The sequence below is a fragment of the Netta rufina genome, assembly GCF_964035555.1.
Source record: "Netta rufina genome assembly, chromosome: 7".
Lineage (NCBI taxonomy): Eukaryota > Metazoa > Chordata > Aves > Anseriformes > Anatidae > Netta > Netta rufina.
The window spans coordinates 23,864,087-23,886,601 of record NC_140130.1 but is presented as its reverse complement, the minus strand read 5'-3'; the positions used below and the strand labels follow the sequence as shown (position 1 = coordinate 23,886,601).

General features: G+C 41.9%; 1 protein-coding gene across 5 annotated transcripts in view; it reads left to right on the top strand.

The window, feature by feature from the left end:
* The window catches only part of BTRC (beta-transducin repeat containing E3 ubiquitin protein ligase), a 118,920-nt gene that overhangs the window by 82,868 nt on the left and 13,537 nt on the right, over positions 1-22,515 (top strand). For all 5 annotated transcript variants that reach the window (XR_014618623.1, XM_084290386.1, XM_084290385.1 and 2 more), the window contains 7 exons: positions 6,713-6,944; positions 11,108-11,294; positions 15,600-15,696; positions 16,582-16,719; positions 17,162-17,280; positions 19,653-19,902; positions 20,565-20,683. Coding sequence is in view for 4 of the 5 variants with exons in the window: in XM_084290386.1 (XP_084146512.1) it covers positions 6,713-6,944; positions 11,108-11,294; positions 15,600-15,696; positions 16,582-16,719; positions 17,162-17,280; positions 19,653-19,902; positions 20,565-20,683 (1,142 nt within the window). In the remaining variant the exon portion in view is untranslated. The remainder of the gene's footprint in view (positions 1-6,712; positions 6,945-11,107; positions 11,295-15,599; positions 15,697-16,581; positions 16,720-17,161; positions 17,281-19,652; positions 19,903-20,564; positions 20,684-22,515) is intronic.

The window sequence follows — 22,515 nt, the reverse complement described above, 5'->3', positions numbered from 1 at the left end:
CTCCAGGCTAACACCATATCATAGGTACTTAGATGGTACCTCTGAAAACTATTGGCCCCCCAGGATTTCAGAAAGTGCAGAAGGTTGGACTGCTATGTCCAGCGTAATTCCAGTGATCTTTCATCTAGATGTGTCCTTTCTTATCAAAGTTTTTTTCTGCAGTGTGATTAGAAACCAGATGTGGGCAAGCAGCTAAAAGCCACAGACAGGCAAAACTGCAAGTTCCTTGAGTAACCAGGGGGCTGTTAATTTCAGTATGAGCTTGTATTTTGAATTTTTCTCTTGAAAATAAATAGTAATGATGCCGTGGTTTCTTTCATGGTGCTTTCTTTTGACTCTCAGATGTGATTGATGATCATCTGCTTCTGGGTTATGTTCGTTTTTCAGAATGTTTCAGTGAGCTTTGCAGCGTGGAAACTAATTCAGTACTGAGCGAGTAAGTCCATATATGTGCTAAACCCATGGTTAACCTCACAGAGTCTGTTATGTGAGATGGAGGCAGGCAGAAATGGGTAGATTCTAAACCGAGCTTTTAAAATAAAAGTAAATGGAGTGAGTTGTTTAATGACCTAGCATTGTAGCTTTTCTGTCAAGTCAAACATCAGAAAAGCAGGTTTACTCTGCAAGGGAGAAAAATGAGAAGCCGGCTACCCTTCTCGTGTCATTCAGGTGCTGTGGCTCGTGAGATCCTGCTCTTTACGGTGAGACACCCACTCGTCAACCCCGAATCTCAAAATGAGGGAGCTCTTGGATGGGAAGTTGCCGTTAAGGAGCTATAAATGACTTCCAGCCTCTTTGCTTCTCCTTGGCAGACTGGGAATCAATTCTGTGGCATTTGGTAATTACAAGCCTAAAAAGGAAGAAGCCAGCCATAGAAATTGAACCTGTGTCCTGTTAATTACGCCGTTACTGCCTCTAGGCCATGCAAACAGCCCCCTTTCAACAGGACTCTGAAATACTAGCTCGGCCCTGTAGTATGGAGGGCTGGCATACGGTCCCAGCTCCATTTCAGCCTTTTTATCATCTTGCTATGTCGGAGTGGTATTGAGTGGTGTTTCATCCCGGGCAGGAGCAAGCAGGTTCACGGCCACACAAGTAGCTTTGGGGAAGCGAGCCGTGCCGGCGTTCCCCGTCTGAGCGTGGCTTTACAGGCATCAAACCGAAACATCTCGCTGCCACCCTCATACCTTTTAATCCCTACGCTTTTCCCACACAGCTTCAAAATTCCTGAGCTTTGTTTGTGCTGCTGCTGAAACAACTAGTTTCGTGTTTGGATTCACTGTTGGTTTCTTAATGCGGTTAATCCTGAGGAATATTCAGGATACGTACACAAGCGTGGCTTTGCTTTCATTGTCAAGTTACCATCTCCCCCCACTCCGGACATACACCTCCACGGTACCTTTCTTTGTCATCCAATCGCTCGTTTTTTTCCCCCCGTGTCTTTTATCTTGTGAGTAAAGTTTGAGCAGTACGCAGAAAGTTAACTGCCTGGAGTCTTTTAAATATAAGTAACACGCACCCAGTAATAAGCTGTCGGTTGTTTTTTTGCTGCCTGCAAAGAAACATAAACACAGCGCTCATTTCTGGCAGGTTTTTACTGTCAGAGTTTCTCCTATTATATTTATCTTACAATTTGCCAGGGGGTGAAGTTATTAAGTTTTAGCAGCAGCCATCGATCAAGTTCACAAGTTAACACGATAAAGGCTCTGTGCCGCTCCGATCCGGGAAAATGATGATCCTCACTCGGTAATTAACTAAATGAGAAAGTTAAATCTTACTTGAGAGCTGGGAGAGATGAAAGAGAGGTGTTTGTCAGTTTCTCAGTGGAAATTAGAAGCAGTTTTCTGCAATTCCCTAAGCTGCTGCTCTGTCATATTTTACATAAGCACTGGGAAAACGTCTTGTAATTAGTGCTGTCATGGAGGATTTTTTTTGCTGAAGGATGTTGGAATAATTCATTAGATTATCAAGAAAGGCTTGTGTCCTGAAATGATTAGCACAGTGAAATTTAAACCATTAACGATAACAAGTTTAGAGCTTGCTGCAGTGCAGAGGCACCCGGGGTATGTCTGTGCCTATTTCAATCATTTCTTATAATTAAACATTATGTCCTCTTTTTTCCTCCCCTTCACTAAGACCCATCCAAAATTCCTGTTAAGGTGGCTCTGTCTAGATCAGTGACTTAACCACGACTGGCAGTGCAAGCAGCTGGAGGTGAAATGCTGCAGCTGCAAATAAGCCAAAGAAGACATCTACCTGGGTCGGAGCCCGCAGCCCCAGTGAGTACGGGGAAGAAGGGAGGAAACCCAGTTTGACCTGCTGGTACTGGGTTGTCAAAGGGAACTCCCTTCATTTCGTCTGGAAAGAAGCTTAGTGAGAAATTTATGGTAGTGACCAAAGCTTTCACTCTTTGTAGAGCTCCAGCATGAAGATGTCTGGAAGGTTCAGCAAGTCCCAACCTTGTTGGGATTGTTTAAGCCACACGTGATATTGTAGGAAACAGCTTCTGTTTTTCTTAAAAGAGATCTCCTCTTACCATCAAGAAATGTATAATCTGAATTCATCCACACTGTGCAAAGTGTCTTAATAAAAGCCTCTGCGATAATTAGAAGACATTGTGGTTTTTAATAAAAAATCAAAGTTTTGACCACTAGTATGCGTGGTAATACACTATTTAAGGCCTATGCCATGATCAGAGAATTGTGCTGGTGCTTTTTTTTTTTCTTTCCTTTGCTTCAGAAGGATTCTTAACCCCCCTACTGAACAAAAACAAAAATAACCTTGGTTGTCATACGTGGGTTACAGCTGTGATATACCACAGCTATTTTGTTTTATATGCAAAGCAGCAGATTTATCCAGGCTTTATTTATCTGTGCTGAAATATGGCACCTTCCTATAGTCGCGAACCATTATTTAGATTAAAGCCCTCTCATATATTAGTCCTCTTCTACTTCACTGGGCATACAAATGTGCTTTGTGTTAAATGTAGCCATTTGGAGAAATGGTCTTGTAATTATGGGCTGCAATGGAGCATAGTACATAGATCCCTGAGCTAGTACCAACCTGAGGCAGGCAGTCCCCTGGGTTTCCCGGCACGGCCTACTAGCTCGGGCACACCGCTGGAGGAGGACACCTCGGCTGTCCTTGCAGACAAGGTGGCATGTCCAGAGCCACCCTTAGTATCGCCGAGCCCTCACTTAACCAGGGGTTTGTGAAAAAGCACAAAAACCCTTCTCTGTTCCAAGCTAGTAGTTCGCTGTGTTGCACCCAAACTGTCTCCCAGGGTGCCAGACTACCAGTGTTTCTTCTTCTTTGCCACTTTTGGTGGTGAAGCTTATAAAAAGCATAATATGCTTTATATTTACATTCATGTTTGGATGAATATTGAACCTAGCAGCGTGCCTGGCCTGCGGGGCAGTTCTCGCCTCGTCAGGCTAGGCCTGGCTGTGGTACCAGGAGGAGGAGGACCCTGTAGGCCACTGCATGCTCCAGGAAACACAAACTGCGGCCATTCGGAGGTGGTTTGCAGTGAACTGGAGGCAGCTGATCAGAAAGGTTGAGTCATCAGGGTTTATTAGGAAGCCAAATCGATTCTCTTGCTGCTTGTAACCAGTCCCCCCCCTCAGCGCTTTAATAATACAGATGCTTGATGTCATTGTTTTGTTCCCTTTTTTTTTTTTTTTTAATAACAGGCCTTTTTCATTGAACCCCCAGTGGGTTTTTAGGACTCTTCAAAGTGAAGTTTTGGAATTTTCTTCTCAACTGTAGCTGCAGACGGTCTGGGGGAGGCATGGGTGCATGCATTGTGGTCGCATGATTTTGGAGCCTTGTGAGTTCATCTGTTGTATCTGCAGAACCGGTGTGATTGTGGTCGGCCCTGTCTGCCTGGTCCTCTGCTTGTACAGACCACGGGACCTGCTGGGCATGCCACAGCCAGCTGTGGGCTTGTCCCAGCTCCTTTCAATGGCAAACTGAGACGGGCAGGGGTGCAAGCAGTGTCTGAAACTGATACTGTTATGTGTGGCCAAAGTAGAGCGCACAGAACTACAAGCACATCGTACTGCTCTCCACTAATTTGGACATACTCACTGTGACACATAGAGTGCATTTCTTAGCAGATCCACTCTATCAGCCTAGAGTTTGACTTCGGGTTACAAGTTGGTCAATAGGCTCTTTAATTTACTCATTATTCCTGCCCCAGAGGCCTGTATTCACTGGGGATGTAGGCAAGATGACTTGCTCCCACCTAAGCCATCTGTTTTTACACACACAAGCCATTAGTTGATTTTTTTACAGATGTTGCAGCTTCTATTTGATACCCCAGGCTGACGTTTTAGAGGTAAGCAGGGAGCTGGAGGTGGTGGGGAGAAGGGTGCTCTGGAGGCAAGCAAGGGCCAGAAGCTAGTGCCACCCCATAAAAGCACAAGTTGCCCCTTTTGTGGTCTGTGCACATCAACTCTGTTGCCAGCTCAGCATCATGTAAGGCTTAATCTCTCACATTAAAAGGCAGAGGTATAGGCTTTTAAAAAATGTTTTGTTGAGACAGCCTGTTGTGAGATTGACTTCATGGCAAAGAAAAAAGAGGAATTCAATGACATCAAGCTTGTAGAATACAACATCTCTCCACCGTCTTAATCCAGCATTTTTATGGGGGTGTCTGTTTTGCAGGCAGCTTAACTGCAGTAGAAATGACCAGAATCCCCTAAGACCAATGTTCAGGGCAGTCCGTTGGTAATCGTTTTTTGCCAGGCTGTTGCCAGCTGTGGACTTTGCTAGGAAAACTCCAGTTTTCACACCAAGGACGTCATTCCCACAGTCCTTTAGAGATTTCTCTATATAAAAAGTTGGCCCAAGAGGAAGTGTTTCTTTCCTGATGTCCAATACTGGGTTTGTGACTCACTTGCAGTCATTGCTGTCCGTGTGGTGGCCAAATGAAGTAGTGTAGATCAGTCATAGCCTGTGTCTTACGTGATCTTACTCAACACACACGCAAGTCCGCAGGGAGGAGTGGGGATAAAAGTAATGTTGAGAACACTGAGCTGCACAGTTGAGCATGGGTGATATGATCTCCACCTTTCAATTCATAATACCAAAATAGAAAAAAAATGCTTGTTATAAATGGCAGCTCATTTTTGTACAAGAAAAAATCTGTCCAGATCTGCTGGAAATGCTGAAATTTAGGTGGATTTGCACTATAAAGTGAAATGTAAATGATGAATAGTTAGGTAGATTTTCAAATTACAATGTTTTTGGTATTTTGAAGTCAGGATTGCTAGTGGGGCAGGGGGGTTATTGAAGTACAGGAATTCTTTTCTCCGCAGCAACAATGAAATCTTGCTTTCTAAACCCAGTTTTAATAACTAGTTTCTGTGGTCTCAAAACGTGTTTCAGCACTTGCTGGGAAAAGTTGTTTGTTCTTTTTTCTTTTTCTGTAAAATGAACTAATCCATATATTTCTTTTAGATATCATTGCAAACATTTAGGAATTTGTTTTTTCCTTTGAAGTCAGTGAAGTCTTCTAGAGAGGTTGCTGCCTGGAATTGTCATCATAAAAGAGAAATATGGCACCCCTAAATCAATGGTTGTTGTATTCTGGTGTCTGTAATTTGTTTCTAATTATTTGATAATTAATAGAGAATTTCTAAATATATCTTGCAAATAAAAATGATGTAATATTATTGACTGGTATTACAACCCTGTTTGATGTTAAATATTGGAGTGAAAAAGAGAAAATCATGTTTTTGGTGGGATAATCTATAGTAGGAAAATGAGAATTGTCAGGGTGAGTGCTGTACAGATAAGTCTTTGCAGCAACTTTGGACTTGCTTTGGCTAAATATGTGCCCATAGTATGTATTCCTAGACTGGGAAGATAAAGAAGTGAGCTTGTATGGTTAATGAAGAGAAACCTAAAAAGAAACAAAAGTCTTAATTTAACATTTAATAAGCTATCCGACCATTATGGAAAAAAATAATTTCCCAATAAACGGTTAATGTTTATTGGACAAAGGATATTCCTGCAATGCAAAATGGGAACTTTCCTTCCAGTTAAATTGTTTAGAAAGCAGAAATTACATCCTGCTATCAAGTAGTAAATTGAAATGTCAGTGTTCTGTATTGTCCCTGAAACTCTTTGAGCTGAGCCTTTCTGACAAGATATTAACAATGCTCAGAAAGTTTAAGATCTTTCATTCTGTGAAAGAAGTATGCCACATATATCAGAGTGTGTTTTAGCTGGCTTTACTCTCAAGGTATAATTTTGTACTTGAAAGAAGTACAAACCATTTCTTTCTCATCCGTTTCAGGCATTCCCTATGACTTGTAGCAGCAGTCCATTCTTCAGAAGAAAAAAAAAATACAAGTGCATTTTTCTGTTAGTGCATTGACATAACAGGTAACCACAGCTGAGAAATCCAAATGCATCGTACTGTCTGCAAGGTGTAAATAAAATTGTTTTTATTAAATCGGCGCTCATGGTTTCCCATCTAACCAGTCCTTTATGTGCAGCTCAGACATGAACCAGTACCTTGTCCTGCAGGGGTTACGGCTCACTGTGACAGCACTCCGACTGACAGCAGCAAATGAGATACACAGACTTGGCCAACTTCATGTATCAGAGTGTTTTTCCTTCTGTTATGTTTTTTTTAAAAAATCATAAAACCACCTGAGCTTCTTTTCTTATTAATGATTTGGGTTTTTCTTTCCTTTCACAGACAAAACTTGCCAATGGCACTTCCAGTATGATTGTGCCCAAGCAAAGAAAACTGTCTGCAAGCTATGAGAAGGAGAAGGAGCTCTGCGTCAAGTATTTTGAACAGTGGTCCGAGTCTGACCAGGTGGAGTTCGTGGAGCACCTCATCTCCCAGATGTGTCACTACCAGCACGGACATATAAACTCATACCTCAAACCCATGTTACAGAGGGACTTCATCACTGCACTGCCAGGTATTTTTGCAGGCAGAGGAAGCTTGCTCCTCCATTTTGTCTTCCAGAAAACTGTTCCACTTGGCTTCCTGTGACTTTGGCCATCCCTACTGACGAGGTTTCTTCAAGGGTCAGCTTGCAAAATAGATGATAGCTTTTGAATGAAAAGCTCTGTACTGATGCAAAACATAGGAACATTTAGTTTTGTATTCCTACCATCTCTTTAGGCATGATCTAATACCAACATGGTTTGGCTAGGAGTAGCTCTTATCTGTATCTTAAAGGAAAGTCATCACAAGCCACAGGAGAGGTAGTTGTGCTCATAATGCCCACAACAACTCATTAATGACAAAAAAAAAATTAAAACTACATCGCTATGTGAAGAGAGGAGTTTCCATTCGTTTGATCATTCTTCAGAAGGGATTTCTCAGCCTGAAATTTAATAAGGATTGAAAAAAAAAAAAGATGGAAAAAACATGTTTAACTGTGAATTGTACAAAGCATAAAGGTAGTGCAGGAGTTTTGCTATGACTGACATTAAGTATGTAGACTCTAGATTTTTAAGCTCATTGTGGCCAGTAATCAAACGGTTGTTGTAGCATTAAAAAAAAATCTTAGTTATGCTAAGTACCTTCTTTATGCTAGTTTTTAGTAGTCCAGTGGCAATAATCTCATGTACTTAGAGCAGCATTATAACTTGTGGAGCTGTTCTGTTTCAGGAAAACAGAGAGTACTTTGAAAGTGCATTGTTTTCCCCAGTTTTAAAGTGGAAGTATGCATACAGTTAGTTACACCATTTTTCCAGGTCTTACTCTGCCCAACTCCACCAGAGCAAGCTAATATATCTAATTTTCACTTGTTTAATTTCATCCTGCTACCCTTTTTGTGAACTTTTTGGGGCAAATATTAGAAATACTGTCACAGGCATCCAAAATTTCCCAGCCATACCATATTTGTTGGTGGTCTTTTCACACTTATTCAGGAGGCAGCTCTAGCTTTGAATTTTGCTATACCCAAGTGCAGAATAGTTAAGAATTAGGCAGCTAATATCTGAATATATGAACAGTTGAGGGAACTGTGTGCTTAAATAAAGCACGAGCGTCAATTTGCATATTTGCAAAGTGCTAATGTCCTAGTGAGTATAGTGAATATATATACATGTAATTCTCTCTAAGGGAGAAAATGAATGACAAAGAACTGTACTGGCTCAGACTGCAGTCTGGGAGGTGCAGAATGTCCTTGGTATAGGCGGGTTTCCAGTAAGGGTGGTGGGAAAAGGGAAAGTTCAGAAACTGCTGAGGAAAGAATGGGGAACCTAAAAATTTGAATTAAGTCAATAAAAAAAAAGACTGAACTCTTTAAGTATTTTGTAGCTCTCTGAAATGTGCAAGTGTTCAGTACTTTGGTTTAATTTTTACACCTTCATTCTCTTTCCTGCTCTCCCCTCAAGTAAATAAAACAATAAAGATACTCCAAAATCATGAGGCATCTTATCTCTGTCCTCCTAGCGCTGTCCCACAGAATGACCAGAGGTAGTTTTAGATCATGAGCAGACTTTGCTTATATAGAGGAAATTGGCTCAGAATATTTTCCCAGTGCTTAGGACAGAATTAAGGTTGTTTGAAAAACACGGCTTAACTGCGTACTTAACAAACTTTGTTCCATTTCTAAAAAAAACAACAAGGCCTTTGCTTAGCATTTCCAAGCTGTTTAACATTTTTTATGGGCAAAGTCATTTTAAAAGGGTTTCATGTGTGAAATAACTGAAAGATTCTTTTAACAGTTGGTATGGAGGACTGAAGGGCTAATCGTGTTTCACATTAGTTTAGCAAAAGCTTTTGTGCAAGGAGATTTTTTTAAGGAAGCGATGCTCCAGCAGATATATGGCTCACATAATAATAAAATTATTTTTGTTTGCTGCCAGGCCAAAATAGCTCTGCCCTTCCACTTATCATAAATGTGGGAAGGGGAGGCCAAAACATCAGTATTTCTTGTCTGCAAAGGATCTGTCTAGGGTCAAAAGTGTGACTTACAGTGATGGAAACTTATTGTAGTTATGACACCTCACTACAAATGGGTTTAAAGTAAAACTCCTGAATATCCAGAAGGGGCAGGTGGGTCAGAAACACAGTTGTGTGTGTGGAATATTGTCCCCACTTCATGCAGTGTTCCTTGCTTCCTAAAGCCACTGATCTGTTCCCCGTATCAAATAATTTCTTGCTGTTTTGCTGCTTACACAAAAAGGCAAATGTGGATGCTGCATGGGCAGGCATTTTTAATGTCCTGGTGGGTCGGTGTCTGTTTCCCCATTGGAAGCAACACAGCTTGGGAAAGCAAATATGCTGTTTCCACCCAGGAGAGAGCTCAGGACTGCAGGCATCAAGGTGGGGAAGGAAGGGAGCACAACTGTCCACGTCTGCCCTACCAAATTGTGGAATTCCTGCAAATTCCGCTTCAGCTCCACCAAAATACATCTCTCCTTCCACGAGTTGCTGTAGTGTCAATCTAAATTTACAAACACTTTTTTTTTAAAAGAGAGTGTTTCCTGTTAATGGCTGTATATATCTTTTCAGATTAAATACATAATAAAGGCTGCTGATGCTTTTATTTTGCAGGTTGACATCTAATTTTGCACCTATAAAGATAAGAAATGTCAGGCTTCTTTCTGCTCTCTCTGGCTGTGCGTGGAATCATTCCCGGGCTTTTTCTGCTCCGTGAATGGACGCAGAAAAGGCTGGGCAGAAAGTCTCACCCAGCGTGTTTATAAACTCAGGATGTTTGAAAGGAGTGAGGAGATGGGCTGAGTTTTCTTGTTTTCATGCACCAGGAGCTAAGTTTGAGATCTTTCAGTTAATGAAACCAAACAAAGGTTGGGCCTTTTGTTTCTCATGAGCTCTAATAAGAATCAGCTGATTGCACCCAGTTTGGGCTGCTGATATATGAATATGCGACCGTACAACTGCGTTTGCTGCTTTTTATTTGTCACTGACAAGCAGGGCCTGGTCTTTGAGGCCATTGCTTTGAAAGCAAGAAAGGATATTGTCCTGGATGTGAAGTGGAAGGAAGACGCATGTAATACTGATCTCCCATGCTTCCTTTTGGGTTGGTGTGGACATGATGCCTGAGGGGTAGTGGGGTCTCAACTACAACTTTGACAAAGCCTCCGAAATGCGACCGGTGAAGTGGGATGACGTCTTGACACTCTGTCTCACTCAGGAATTTAGCAGCCTCAAAGACAAGTTATATTTACGCAACATCTCATTTAAAAGGCATCTTATTTCTCTGATGTCTTGCTGGTGATTACATCTGAGGGCACGTTTTTGCTGAACCCATCCCTCTGGTTACGAAGCAGAGCATCCCCTTGCTGCCCCCAGTGCAGCGATGGCTCCTTGTGCTGCTAGGAGCTACCCAGGCTACAGAGCCATGCCCTGAAATTGTTGCTGCTTGGTGTCTTTTTACTCATCTGCTCTACCTTTTACTCCAGCCATGTTGAAACAAAGCCAGTCCTGGTATCTGCACTGGAAAATATTTGCAAATTATATAATGTCGGTGCATATTTTCCCTCCACCCACTGAAATGAATGAAGCCAGCAAACCTGCTTCACTTTCTCCTCAGCCAGCCTCTTCTTCCCTCTCCCCTTCCCTGTGCATCTGCATATCTTTCCCTCCCCCATGTCTAAAGGTACCACTACCCTTCAGGGCACACATTGGGAATATATATTTTTTTCTTCATTACGTTTAAAAGCTACTGCTTTAGCAAAAACAGCTTTTGAGCCGTTGGAACATGAGAACAGCTGTAGCAGTGAGATGAGAAATGGTCCTAATATAGAGAGATTTTGGGGGCTGCGTCGCTGAGTTGGAAATGCCATCCATAGAATATCCCCCTAGTGCTAAAACCCATCGAAATAGATTGGAATGACTTCTTGGATTCTTTATTATTTTTAATGACTTGTTGTGTTATATCCAAAGGAAGTTGGAGAACGCTGTTCACTCCTGAACTTAGCCACAAATGCTCTTCTGTGCATTAGGTCCAGCTCTGCATGCAGAAGAGTAGAAGAGAAAGGGATGGGGAAGAGAGGGCATCTTTGTACTAGTAAGGGGAGTTGTTTTAAACTGCACATCTCCCAAACAAGTAATGCTTTTTTTCTCCTTTTTTTTTTTTCCTTTTTTTTTTTTTTTTCCCAGCTCGGGGATTGGATCATATTGCTGAGAACATCCTGTCCTACCTGGATGCCAAGTCGCTGTGCGCCGCTGAGCTGGTGTGCAAGGAATGGTACCGTGTGACGTCGGACGGCATGCTCTGGAAGAAGCTGATCGAGAGGATGGTCAGGACAGACTCGCTCTGGAGGGGGTTGTCGGAGAGGAGAGGATGGTGAGGGAACTGCATCTTCACCTCTTTTGCCCCTATTTAAGACAGGAGGTGCCGTGTGTTTCAAGTCACATTTGGAGAGGCGTGCGTAGCACCCTGAAACGTCACGTTGGTCCCAAACCCCACAAACACCTAAACCAAAATTCAGGGGCTAGGGAGTCGGGGCATCATTTGGCTGTGCAGGCAATGTGGGGGCTTGTTCCTCACTTTCCTCATCTGATGATGCTCTTATCCCACTGTGACAAGTGAGATACACAGACTGCGATTTTTACGCCCAGCTGTCATTCGGTTCAAATTAAGAAGCTGTGTACGCCCCGGGGAACACTAAACTAGTCAGCAGTTCAGAGCAGAAGAGCTTTTTTAGGGGTGGCAGTGGGGCAGCATGTGCTATGAATTAGTTCTTTCCTGATAGGTCTGTTTGTTTTCCTCAGCAGATTTTCACTATTAGATATCTGTTTAATTTTCAAACTGGAAGCTGAGGGTAGGTACCACGGAGAATAGGGGACTTTAGAAATGCAGATAGATTAGTTAATAATCAGCTGGAATAGCCTTACTACAATGTGGGTCTCACTCAAGTTTGAAGCTGCTCTGTTAACATTTCATTAGAACTTTCCCTCTCAGGGGTACGTCCTTTAATACATAATTTTCTTTTCCAAGGGTGTCCCTAGGATGTTGGCAGAAAGGAAGCTGGGTATGAATATTTCATAAACAAGATAAAAGTGACAGCTCAGGCATTTTGGTTGCCATTAAAAAGAAAAAGATACGGAGTTGCAAACAAAGACTCCCATTTCATGCTTAGTTTTGTTCTACTGTTTGTCTCAGGGAGTAAAGGCAAGTAAATCAGGGTTGTGAAATGTCTTTTAAAAATAAACACAATGTCGATCAGCTTCCAGTAGTGTTATGTTTATAAGGAGTATAAAATAAACACAACCATGACAGTGTTAACTTTTGCATCCCTTTTAGTGCCTTGCTTTCTTCAGGACTTCTATTTTTGCTCTGTGTTGTTGAGGTCAGAATAAGTCAGAAGAGGACCTTGGGAGGCTATTTAGTCCCTCCTGCATCCCAAAGGCAGAACGAGCTTTCTTTAAGTCATTCGAGAGATGTTCATCTAACATGTTCTTAAAAACCTTCCCTAATAGAGATCCCCTGTGCCTTGCATGGGCAAGCAATGTCACTGTTTCACTAACATCACTGTTTTCCTAATACCTAGATTTTCCTAAAATCTAGGCACAGTCTTCCTAGTTACAGTTTAGCACATTATATTTAGCCTACAGAGACACAGAGGACAATTTCTTGTTCTCCATGTTGTAGTAGTCTTTTATATGATTGAGAGATTGTTGCTTCTTTTATATGGGATGCACTAACCAACCCTCATCCTCTGTTTTCTTGTCCTCTTGTCATTCTTGGTTGGCTTTGCTGAAACTCACTGCAGTCACTCTGCTCCGTTTTTGGAGCCTGGAGCTGCACCCAGCTGGGTACCTTCCTTCTGCTGAGGCATCACCAGCATCTAGCAGTATGGGAAGGACTGCTTTCCATGCCTTATGGAGAACACTCCATTTTCTGCTTTCCAGTAGCATATGTGCTTTTTTAAACAACAATACAATACTTTCATATAACTTTTAATTACCTCTTCTGTGGAAGTTCTGCTCAGCTATTATTTCTCATCTTGCATGCTTGTGATATTACTAAGTGGTGAACCTGGCACTTGTCCTTATTGAGTTAGATTCTCTTTACTGCTTAGCATTTCTCTGTTTTGTCAGGACCATTATGAGTTTCAGCTTGTCCTCCAAAGTGCCTGTAGTTTCTCCCAGCTTTAATGTCTCTGGCCATGTAGTAAATACGCTCCCTGTTCCATTCTTTGTCATTACTGAAAATGTTTAGTGATGACAGATCTAGGACAGACTCTATGCAAGATCCCAGTCCAGTTGCCTTCTTTTATTTTTTGAGTGCACCATTGGTAAACTGTGCGTGCCAGCCATTTGTGTGTCCACCCTTGAGCACTTCCACCAACATCGTACTTCTCTAGCTAACTTAAGGGAATGGCTTGTGAGAAGAAACTAAATCTATTTGACATGATTTATTCTGGATTGATAAATTTGGCCATTGTCTGTCAGCTTGTCATCTCCTAGGAATTCATCTAATTGACCATGTGCTGTAGTACCAGCAGTCTGTGATGTTCAGCTGGACTGTCCACCATTTCCTTGGGTCTGCCTTATCCCCCTTTTTAAAATATAAAAGCTACAATTGTCTTTTTCTTGTTCTCTGGAAGTATATTCATTCTTCATGTCTTGGAGATAATAGCTGATAGTTCTGAAGTTGTTCCCTCCATGTTGCAGAAATAACATTAATGACATTACTAGTCATAGAGGCTGACATTTAAAAAAAAAAAAAAAGTTGCAAAATCCTTCTTCTTATCTCAAAGGACAGTCACACCAACCTCTTTCTCAGGTTTTTCTGACCCTTCTAGAGTAAGTTGTGCCATATCTTTCAGACTACCCTCAGATTAGCTCTAGAAGATACAGCCAAGGCATGGAAGGGTGGTAGATGACTGGTGTTACTTGCTTAGACCTCCTCACTTTGCATGTGGACTTGCTAACTGCAGCATTTGCAGCTTCTGGTTTACAACAGAAACACCCAGTTCTGCAGCACCTCGCTGACATCTCGTCAGGGAGCAGTAAGGGTTACACAGATTTAGAGAAAAATGAAACAGAAGCCCAAAATCTGGGTACTACTAAGCACATCTGAATACTTGATTGAGTTGGCCAGTCACCAAAAACTGCCAACAATAGTTCCTTTTGTCACAGAGCCTTAGCACAGCGGTCACTGGGATGCCGTGGAAATTCCAAACGGTGCCTTAGCTGACCTCGAAACAACTGGCTCTACATGCAGCAAGACATAGCTTATAGGTAACAACACCACCTTGTAATAGTAAGGTTGGAAAAAACTGACAGGTTTTCAGACAAATAAGCTTATATATAAATTGTCCTAGACCTATGCCAAGCCTTCCAGGATGTGCTGTAGGTATTATCCACATCTCCAAAGCATTTTTGGTCTCCCAGGGCCAATAATTTTAATTTTCTTGCATTCATTTCCTGACTGAATTGTGTAAGGATCCATTTTGTTGGTGGTTTGCCTGCATCCAGGTGTCCTTTCCTCACATATATTTGCCCCCAAATGAGGGGCTGATGATGATTCCCTTGTCCAAAGTAGAAAGCAGCTTTCTCTCAAATTGAACTTAAGGTAGTTTATATAAAAAACTGTCAAAAGTTCTGTTCTTTAGCATTTGTTGTTTTGTTTGCTCAGTCCTATAGTTTACCTACCCACTTACAACCTAAGGGTTTCTGTTCACTGTTGTGATTTCACTGGTACAGATTTTACCCAAAGTACAGCAGGGCAGCTAAAGTACAGCCTCTCAAATGAGTTTCAAGGTATACTGCATGGAAAGAACAAGAAAGAAATGCACAAGGAAGTATTGAGCAATTAATTATGCCATAATGGAGCAAGGGAGGGAGAAGCGGAGAGCTGGCCCAGTATAAACTCGGTGCCTCTGATGCCAGGATTACACTCGGAGGCATTTGTGCCTCTCTCCATTTTGTGAGGCATGTTGCCAGGCAGAACAGCAGTTACTACGCCCATGGTGGGGTTTACTAGCTTCCACACCGTGTTTGGTGGCTTCTTAACTTCAGGATGAGGAATTAAAGTTTTTTACACAGCAGGTAGTGATTGCCGTTTATGGATTTTTTTTGTAGCAAAAATCTAGCTTGGGATATGAGTATTCCAAATCAGTGTTGAAATGAGGAAGGCACCACAGATGAAGTGTGTTGCTTACCAAAATGCAGCAGTAGCAGTAAAATGTCCGTGTACCAAAACTGTTTCTGCTGCTGCAGATCAAAGCTGGCCTTGAGTGCATCGTGAGTTTGAGGGTTCCTTGGCTTCTCTCATTTTCTTTGTATGCTTTGTTTGAAAGGTGACCTCTGATGTGGTTATGTGCATAGTGGGTATGAGCCATTCTCACCTCCTATTGAGTCAAAGGGATTCATGTCCAAACTAGATAGTACATTTTCCTTCCCTGAGTGAGTAGGAACTGCTTTTCCATGAATTTTTCACTGTCTAAATGTAACACGAACATGTTGCAAGGCAGACAAACAAGGAACCACCCTGTCTTGCTGAGTAAATGAAGTTGGAATATGAATGTTTGTGTGCTTTTCAACAGTGGTTACATAACCCATGTGTAATATGCCAGGAAGACCATCCTCCAAAATGCTGAAACGTGATTTCTGTTCAATGGGAGTGTTCTTTGTCTTCCAGGGGACAATACCTATTTAAAAATAAACCCCCGGATGGCTCCGCTCCACCCAACTCCTTCTACAGAGCACTTTACCCCAAAATTATACAGGACATAGAGGTAAGGAATAGCTTCCAAGTGTTTTTTGTTTGTTTGTTTGTTTGTTTTGTTTTGTATTTTTTACATTCTCCCTGATTTTCTCATGGTGCTCAAATTCTGAGTATATTTCATGCTAATGAAATAAGTTTTTAATTAAATATGATGTTTGTCCGGAGTTTGGAGATCTGGGCTACTTATAAATTCCCAGGACTTGATTGCTCCCTTAAGCAGAGGGTGATTTGTATTGTTCAGTGAGCTGTTTACAGGTGGAGTCTGTATGCCTTGCACATCAGATGTTAGAGCAACACAGTACCACCTTGTCTTTCTCTGTTGACAGTGCTGTGCTCCATCCAGCGCAGATGAGATCTTATAAGGTGATACGGGGAGGTATCAGGAACTGAGCCAGGGAGAAAGTGCATTGCTGAAGGCTGCAATCCTAAAACCTAGGGAAACAGGAAACAACTGGGCATTGCTGCCTTGTATTTAGTGGTGGGCAAATGCCAAATGCCAGGTTCTGGCAGTTTCCTAGTGGCAAAAGAGGTGCTCAGGTACTGTTGTAGCAGGTTTGCACAAGCCCTTAGCTGAGACTTTCTCTGCAATTGTTTAGTTGTTAAATCACAGAGTTAAAAGTTGAAGACAGAAAAAAACTTTAGGTCACTTCTCCCTCATCATTCCAAGCAGCACAGATGAGTTCAGCCACAATACGTATTCCAGGCCTCTTTGCCTGTTTAATTGGTTTTATCACATATTGCTTTTTCTGGAAAACTGTTTCGTCATTATATGGGCCTGATTGCAGGAATAAGAGTAAATAAAAATATTTCTTGTCTTCTCAAACAAACAAAAATAAAGAAGAGAGAGTCCTGTGTTGTGTATTTACTTCTTTTTTGTCTCCTGTCTACCCTCAAGACAATAGAGTCAAACTGGCGGTGTGGAAGGCACAGTTTACAGAGAATCCACTGCCGAAGTGAGACAAGCAAAGGGGTTTATTGTTTACAGTATGATGATCAGAAGATAGTAAGTGGCCTACGAGACAATACTATTAAGGTGAGAACTCTCCAGAACGGCATGCTGATGGCACTTAATCAATCTGTTTTTAGTAACTTAGCCTTCTCCTTCAACCACCTCATACCTGAGCAGCATGTATGCCTCTTACATTAGCCTAGAGGCCCTGTTTTCTTCTTGAATTGAATATGCTGGCAAAGTTTTTGACCATTAGTAATTACAGACTATGTAACTGCTGTGTCCTGTACCTTGATAAGAAGGTAAGACCAGTGTTCATAGTAACCCCAGTAATATCAAGGTTGTTAATGTGCTGTACCAAACAGCCCGAATGTGACTACAAAAATCAGCCCATGCCACTAAATATGTTCTATCTGCAATATGGATGTCTGTGTTGTAGAAGAAACAGACCAGTCAGAGCAGTAAGTCCTTGAGGTATGATGAAAAGCTTACTTAGCTGTCTGTTTTCTAATGTTTGCTCTCCTAGATCTGGGATAAGAACACATTGGAATGCAAGCGAATTCTCACCGGACACACGGGTTCTGTCCTGTGCCTCCAGTACGATGAGCGGGTGATCATCACTGGATCTTCGGACTCAACAGTCAGGTGTGTGCTTGTATTTTGGAGCTTTCCATTTGCCTCAAAGAGCTCAGCCTTGCAAACTGCTGGAATTATCTTTTCTTAAACATGTGCTGTTCAATTAGTTCGATGAAGTAGCTCAGCACGTTTGTTCAGGAGTGTACTGTCCTTGTTTATCAGATGTCCATGCAAGTGGCTGTCAAGGAGAAATGAGATCCTAAGCAAAGGTCAGTCAATGTTAAGATGATTTAGGAAGACCATTTGACATTTCACCAAGGTTTTGCATGTTCGGGCACTTCCTGAGAATGTTCTTAAATTCTCCGTGAGAATAACTTGTAAAAACTTGGCTGAAGTTCTCAAAGCAAGTTTGAAAGTTCAGTCATTCGTTGTCCCTTAATTTTAACAAATGAAGTGTGACTAGATCTCCTGTGAGTTTTAATTAAATTTCAGCATGATGATTTTTCCCACTCAGTCTTTCTAACCTTGTTTTCCCTCCAGTCTCCATTAAAAGGCTGAACACTTCAAGTCAGCACATGTGGTGCACATTTTCACTATGCAGATGTAAAGTCCACTAGACATATTACAGGATCCCAGAGAGTTTAAAACCTGCAGTGTAAACACAGGCACATTTGAATTAGTGAGTTGCAATATGAACTTGGACATGAAGGAGATGTCTGTCTTCTCCATGCTGTTAAGTATTCCTCTTTTTGTCAGAGTACCCACGATGCCCATGCAGTGAAGTTACAGATGACAAAAAGTTGTGCCAGTGGCCTTTTAAGAAGCTGTTACCATGTGTTCCTATGGCTACAGGCTGCTCATGGTTATCACCAGGCTTGCATGTAAACTACTACTGTTAAGCTGGTGACCATTAAATTCAATTCTTTACATGTGATGTATGCAGTCTTGTGGTGCTGCTAGATTTTGGGATCCTACCATTAGCAGGAATTCAGAATTTCAGGGTGGGAGCTGCACTGTGCTAAACACAGGTTGCAAAAGGAGATACTTATTTCTGAAACAAGCACTATCACTTTACATCTCAGGCCAGGCAGGCCAAATTGCAGACTGGCTACTTGCCCAGAAATACTTCGTTTCCCACTGTATCTATAAATGTTTGTGCAGACCCCAGAGGCACATAGGATGCATCACTTTTATCCTTGGGTCTCCTCAGGAAGAGGGGCTTCGTCCAATAGGCAGTACAGATGGACTCTTAATGCTTCCGAGATCTCAGGGATGCACTTGTCCAGAGAAGTCAGTAGGTCTCCAGCTCCTGTTCAGTTTGGCAACCCTGTCTGCAAACTGCTTGTATGCTAATGGCTCAGGTCTTTAGTTTGTGATCTTTTTAACTTTGCATTCTGTAATCGGAAATGTACTTTACTTTCTCATTTATAATGCAGAAGTTGATGCACTTCAGCTTCCATACAATAGAAAATAAGACATTAGAAGTCTTTCTCACATCTTGCTTCTTCTCAGTGTATTGGCAGAGGAAAGTTTCAGCTTCTACAGTGTCCCATAAGCCTGTTCATACAGCCATTTTCTGCTCTCACGTAGTATATCTGGGATACAGGTGTGATAGTGCCAAAAGAAATCACATTATGGAGTGTAAAAGAAGTTTACAAACAGAACAGCCCAAAAGGAACAATTTTTAAGGCTTAAAATACCCATTTCAAGTCCTAGAAGTTCTGTAGGAAGCCTTTGTCTGACTTTCACCTTAAATTATCGTTCAGCTGAAGCAGTTGGTTCCAATAATGTCAAATCAACACAAATGCTCTGTCTTAATTTGGGTGTTCAGCACATTCCTAGAATGTAGTTGTGTACCAGATACATTGCAGAGTAAATGCAATTCATTGTGCAACTTGTGGCAGTTACTTATATTTGTTTGAAAAGCATAATCTTGTCTTCTGCCTCTGCATAAATTATCCTTTGAGTTGATAGTCCTGTGAGAGAAGTAAAAAATTAAACCTGTCTCTGAACTTCCTTCTTCACAGGTTGTGTTTAAGTACTCAGTGACTGGAAATGGAGTGTGGTAGGCTGACGTTACCAGGAAACATCAGTCCCTAGGGCTGTCAATCTCATACTTTTCCTCAGCACTAAATTCTCTTAATTAAAGAATGCTTTTTTTTTTTTTTAATGGCTGTTTTTTGTTTTTTTTTTTACGGTGTTAACTGCATTGCAGGGTTTTGGCTGCTGGACTGTCTCAACGTATGCAAAATCAACAGGTTTATATAATATATCTTTTAATGAAATATTTAATAGATTTAGCTATAACTTGTGCTGTTTGCTTCTCTAATATTGCTAGAGAGTTAATTACCTCTCCCCATCCCTCTGTCTCTCCCTCTGCAGAAAATCTGCTGTACAGTTTTTTAACTCTCTCCTCTCTGGTTTGAAATCTGAAACTGCAGGGTGTGGGACGTGAATGCGGGCGAGATGCTGAACACACTGATTCACCACTGTGAAGCAGTATTGCACCTCCGCTTCAATAACGGCATGATGGTGACATGCTCCAAAGACCGATCCATTGCCGTGTGGGACATGGCCTCACCAACAGACATCACCCTGAGGAGAGTGCTAGTAGGGCATCGAGCTGCTGTCAACGTAGTGGACTTTGATGACAAGTACATCGTATCAGCATCAGGTGACAGAACTATCAAGGTGAGGTATTTCAGAGGCTTTTTATTTGGGTGTTTAACAATTAAGAACAGTGACCAGACAGGAAAGATGGTCTTTAGCTGTTATTACACAAATCTTCCTTTAGAAGCAGTATTCTTCCTGCTGCTCACTTCCACTAGTCCCTCTTCTGTTGAGCTTGCAGAACTTGTTTACAGAGCTGTATGGCAAATCAGATCCAAGTGCAGATGTAGTTGAAAAAGGACTATTTTTCCTGGGTGCTTTTTCAACTTGACTGGTTCCATAATCTGTTTCAGCATTGGTCGCAAAAAGAGTTGTCAGAGAGGGCAGCATGGGGGCAAAAGCAAAGGTGAGTGCACAGGAGTCACTTCAGCGTTACTGCTGTGATCCCAAGCTGCAGCATTAAAACTGTGTTCCTGTGTAGACTAAATCATAGCCCAAGAGTGCTGAAGTCTGATTTTGGAAGCTAATTCTAATACAGTATGGCAAAAACCTGTGTACAGTGACCCAAGCTGCTAACAGTTGCAGGCTATAGTCACAAGTCATTGGAGGGGTAATTTTCCCAGTCTTAATGGTCATGTCTCCAATTAAGAACATCCTCAATGCACCTGTATGTCATACAGCTACCAGCTTTCGTTAGTCTCTCAATAATTTTGCCTGTGTGGTTCCCCCCCTTCCTGTCACAGGTATGGAACACTAGTACCTGCGAATTTGTGCGCACCTTAAATGGCCACAAACGAGGCATTGCATGTCTGCAGTACAGAGACAGGCTGGTAGTGAGCGGCTCTTCAGATAATACTATCAGGTGAGAGACACGGTCCCCACTGCAGATTTCTTTGCAAGCACGTTCTCTCCGACTCCCTGGGATGTGCGGAGGTTAGGCAACCAAAGTGCTCTGTACCCTTGTCTTCCTTGAAATATGCTTCCTTTGGTATAGAACATTGGGAACTACTGAAAAGAGATATTAGAAGTCTGGTTTACTGTGTTGTCTTTCATCCTCTATATCTCCAGAGTCCCATACTAATCAACAAGTTGCATTGCTCTGACAATTCTGGTGTATGAAAGAGCTGGCAAGTAGCACTTTCTGTGATGTCCTCTTGTGATATTTTAATTGGGCTATGTGTCTAGTTAAAGGGGTCAGATTTGCTGTAAGAGGCATTTAATCCTCTGCAGAAATCCTCCTGGGCTCTGGCCAAACTCTTCTTGTGGTACTTGGCACTGGGTTAAGTTTGGAACAGCTGGTTTAGAGCATGAAGTTCAGTTTGCTGCCTTTTGCACTTCTCCAGCTGCCCTTGTTGCAATCCGAGATTTAACTCCTTCTGGTATCGTGAGCCAGGATTTCTCCCCACATCCTGCAGCTGCTGGCAGAGGGATGTCCCACTAATCTCTGGGTGTACTGAGCAAGCTTGGATAGTAGCGTAAGTCATGTAGGGGTTGGCTCTGTCATGCAAACAGAAGGACAAGCACCCTCCCTTTTGTCTTCACCATGGCTTTAAAGAACTGTGTGCCTTTTGATAAAATTTTAAAGGTGGACAGGCTAATTAGAAAGCTTTCACTTTCCATGTCAGAAATTATTTCTCCTCAGTGAGTATGATTCATGCTGATGGTTGCCCATGGAGTTTGCTTGCAGTATGCTGCCTCTCCCTGCTTTGCATTCTGGAAAATGGTGGTCCTCTGGTTGTTATTACCAGGTCGTTGTACCAGATTTTAGTATATGGCTGTTTGAGAGCATGACAGAGAAAGCTGGGACTTCTGTCAGTTAATCAGGGGAATCGGTATTAATAGGTTTGTGTAAGAAGAGCACCACGTAAGTATTAAGACCTCCTGCACTTCAAACAGAAACAATAACACTCTGCAACCGTGCTGTGAAACTTGGTTTCAGAATTAGAGTAAGAAATAGTTAAATGCTACACCAGTTAGGGAAGAATCTAAAATATGACTTGTAATACTAACAAAAATAAATGTCAATGTCACGATAACACTACAGAGGAGTATGAGTACTTTTATGCTTACACTGGACAAAATCCCTAGCTGACAGATAAATTGTGCTAGAATTCCAGGAATGTTGGCAGTGAATCCTAATGGAAGTCCAGTTTGGCAACCGTGTGGGCAAGGTGCAAGGCTTACCTGTTCACATAGTTTCCTCTCAGCCATTAGCAGAAGGCACATGTCAGTGGAAGGGTGATTAAGAAGAGGCAGGTTACTAAGTCCTCTCCGTGGGTGGCTTGGTGTTTTGTACGTGTGATTTTAATCCGTTGTAAAATAACAGATGTTGTGTGTTGGCCTTTAGTAGCAGTTGACTCCTGATAGGGAATGTGAAGTTTTCCAAAAACACATTCAGTTGCAAAAACACTTTCTACTGCAACAACACAACTTTGTTTCTCACAATTCTCAAGCCAAAGAGCAGTTTTCTTACAGTTCAGTCATTTGACTATTTAAAGAAGTAAACATTTGAGGAGGTTATCAGATCTGGGGGGTACCTTTGGTATCATTTCTAGATGTATGTGAAGGCCCGTTCCCCACATGGCTAAGGGCTGTGATCATCTCTTCTAATCACAATCAAATTCAGGTAAAAAATCAAACTGGGACCTGATAATACAGGCCTGAATTAGTGTGGTGCAGCTTCCCAGAGCTGCT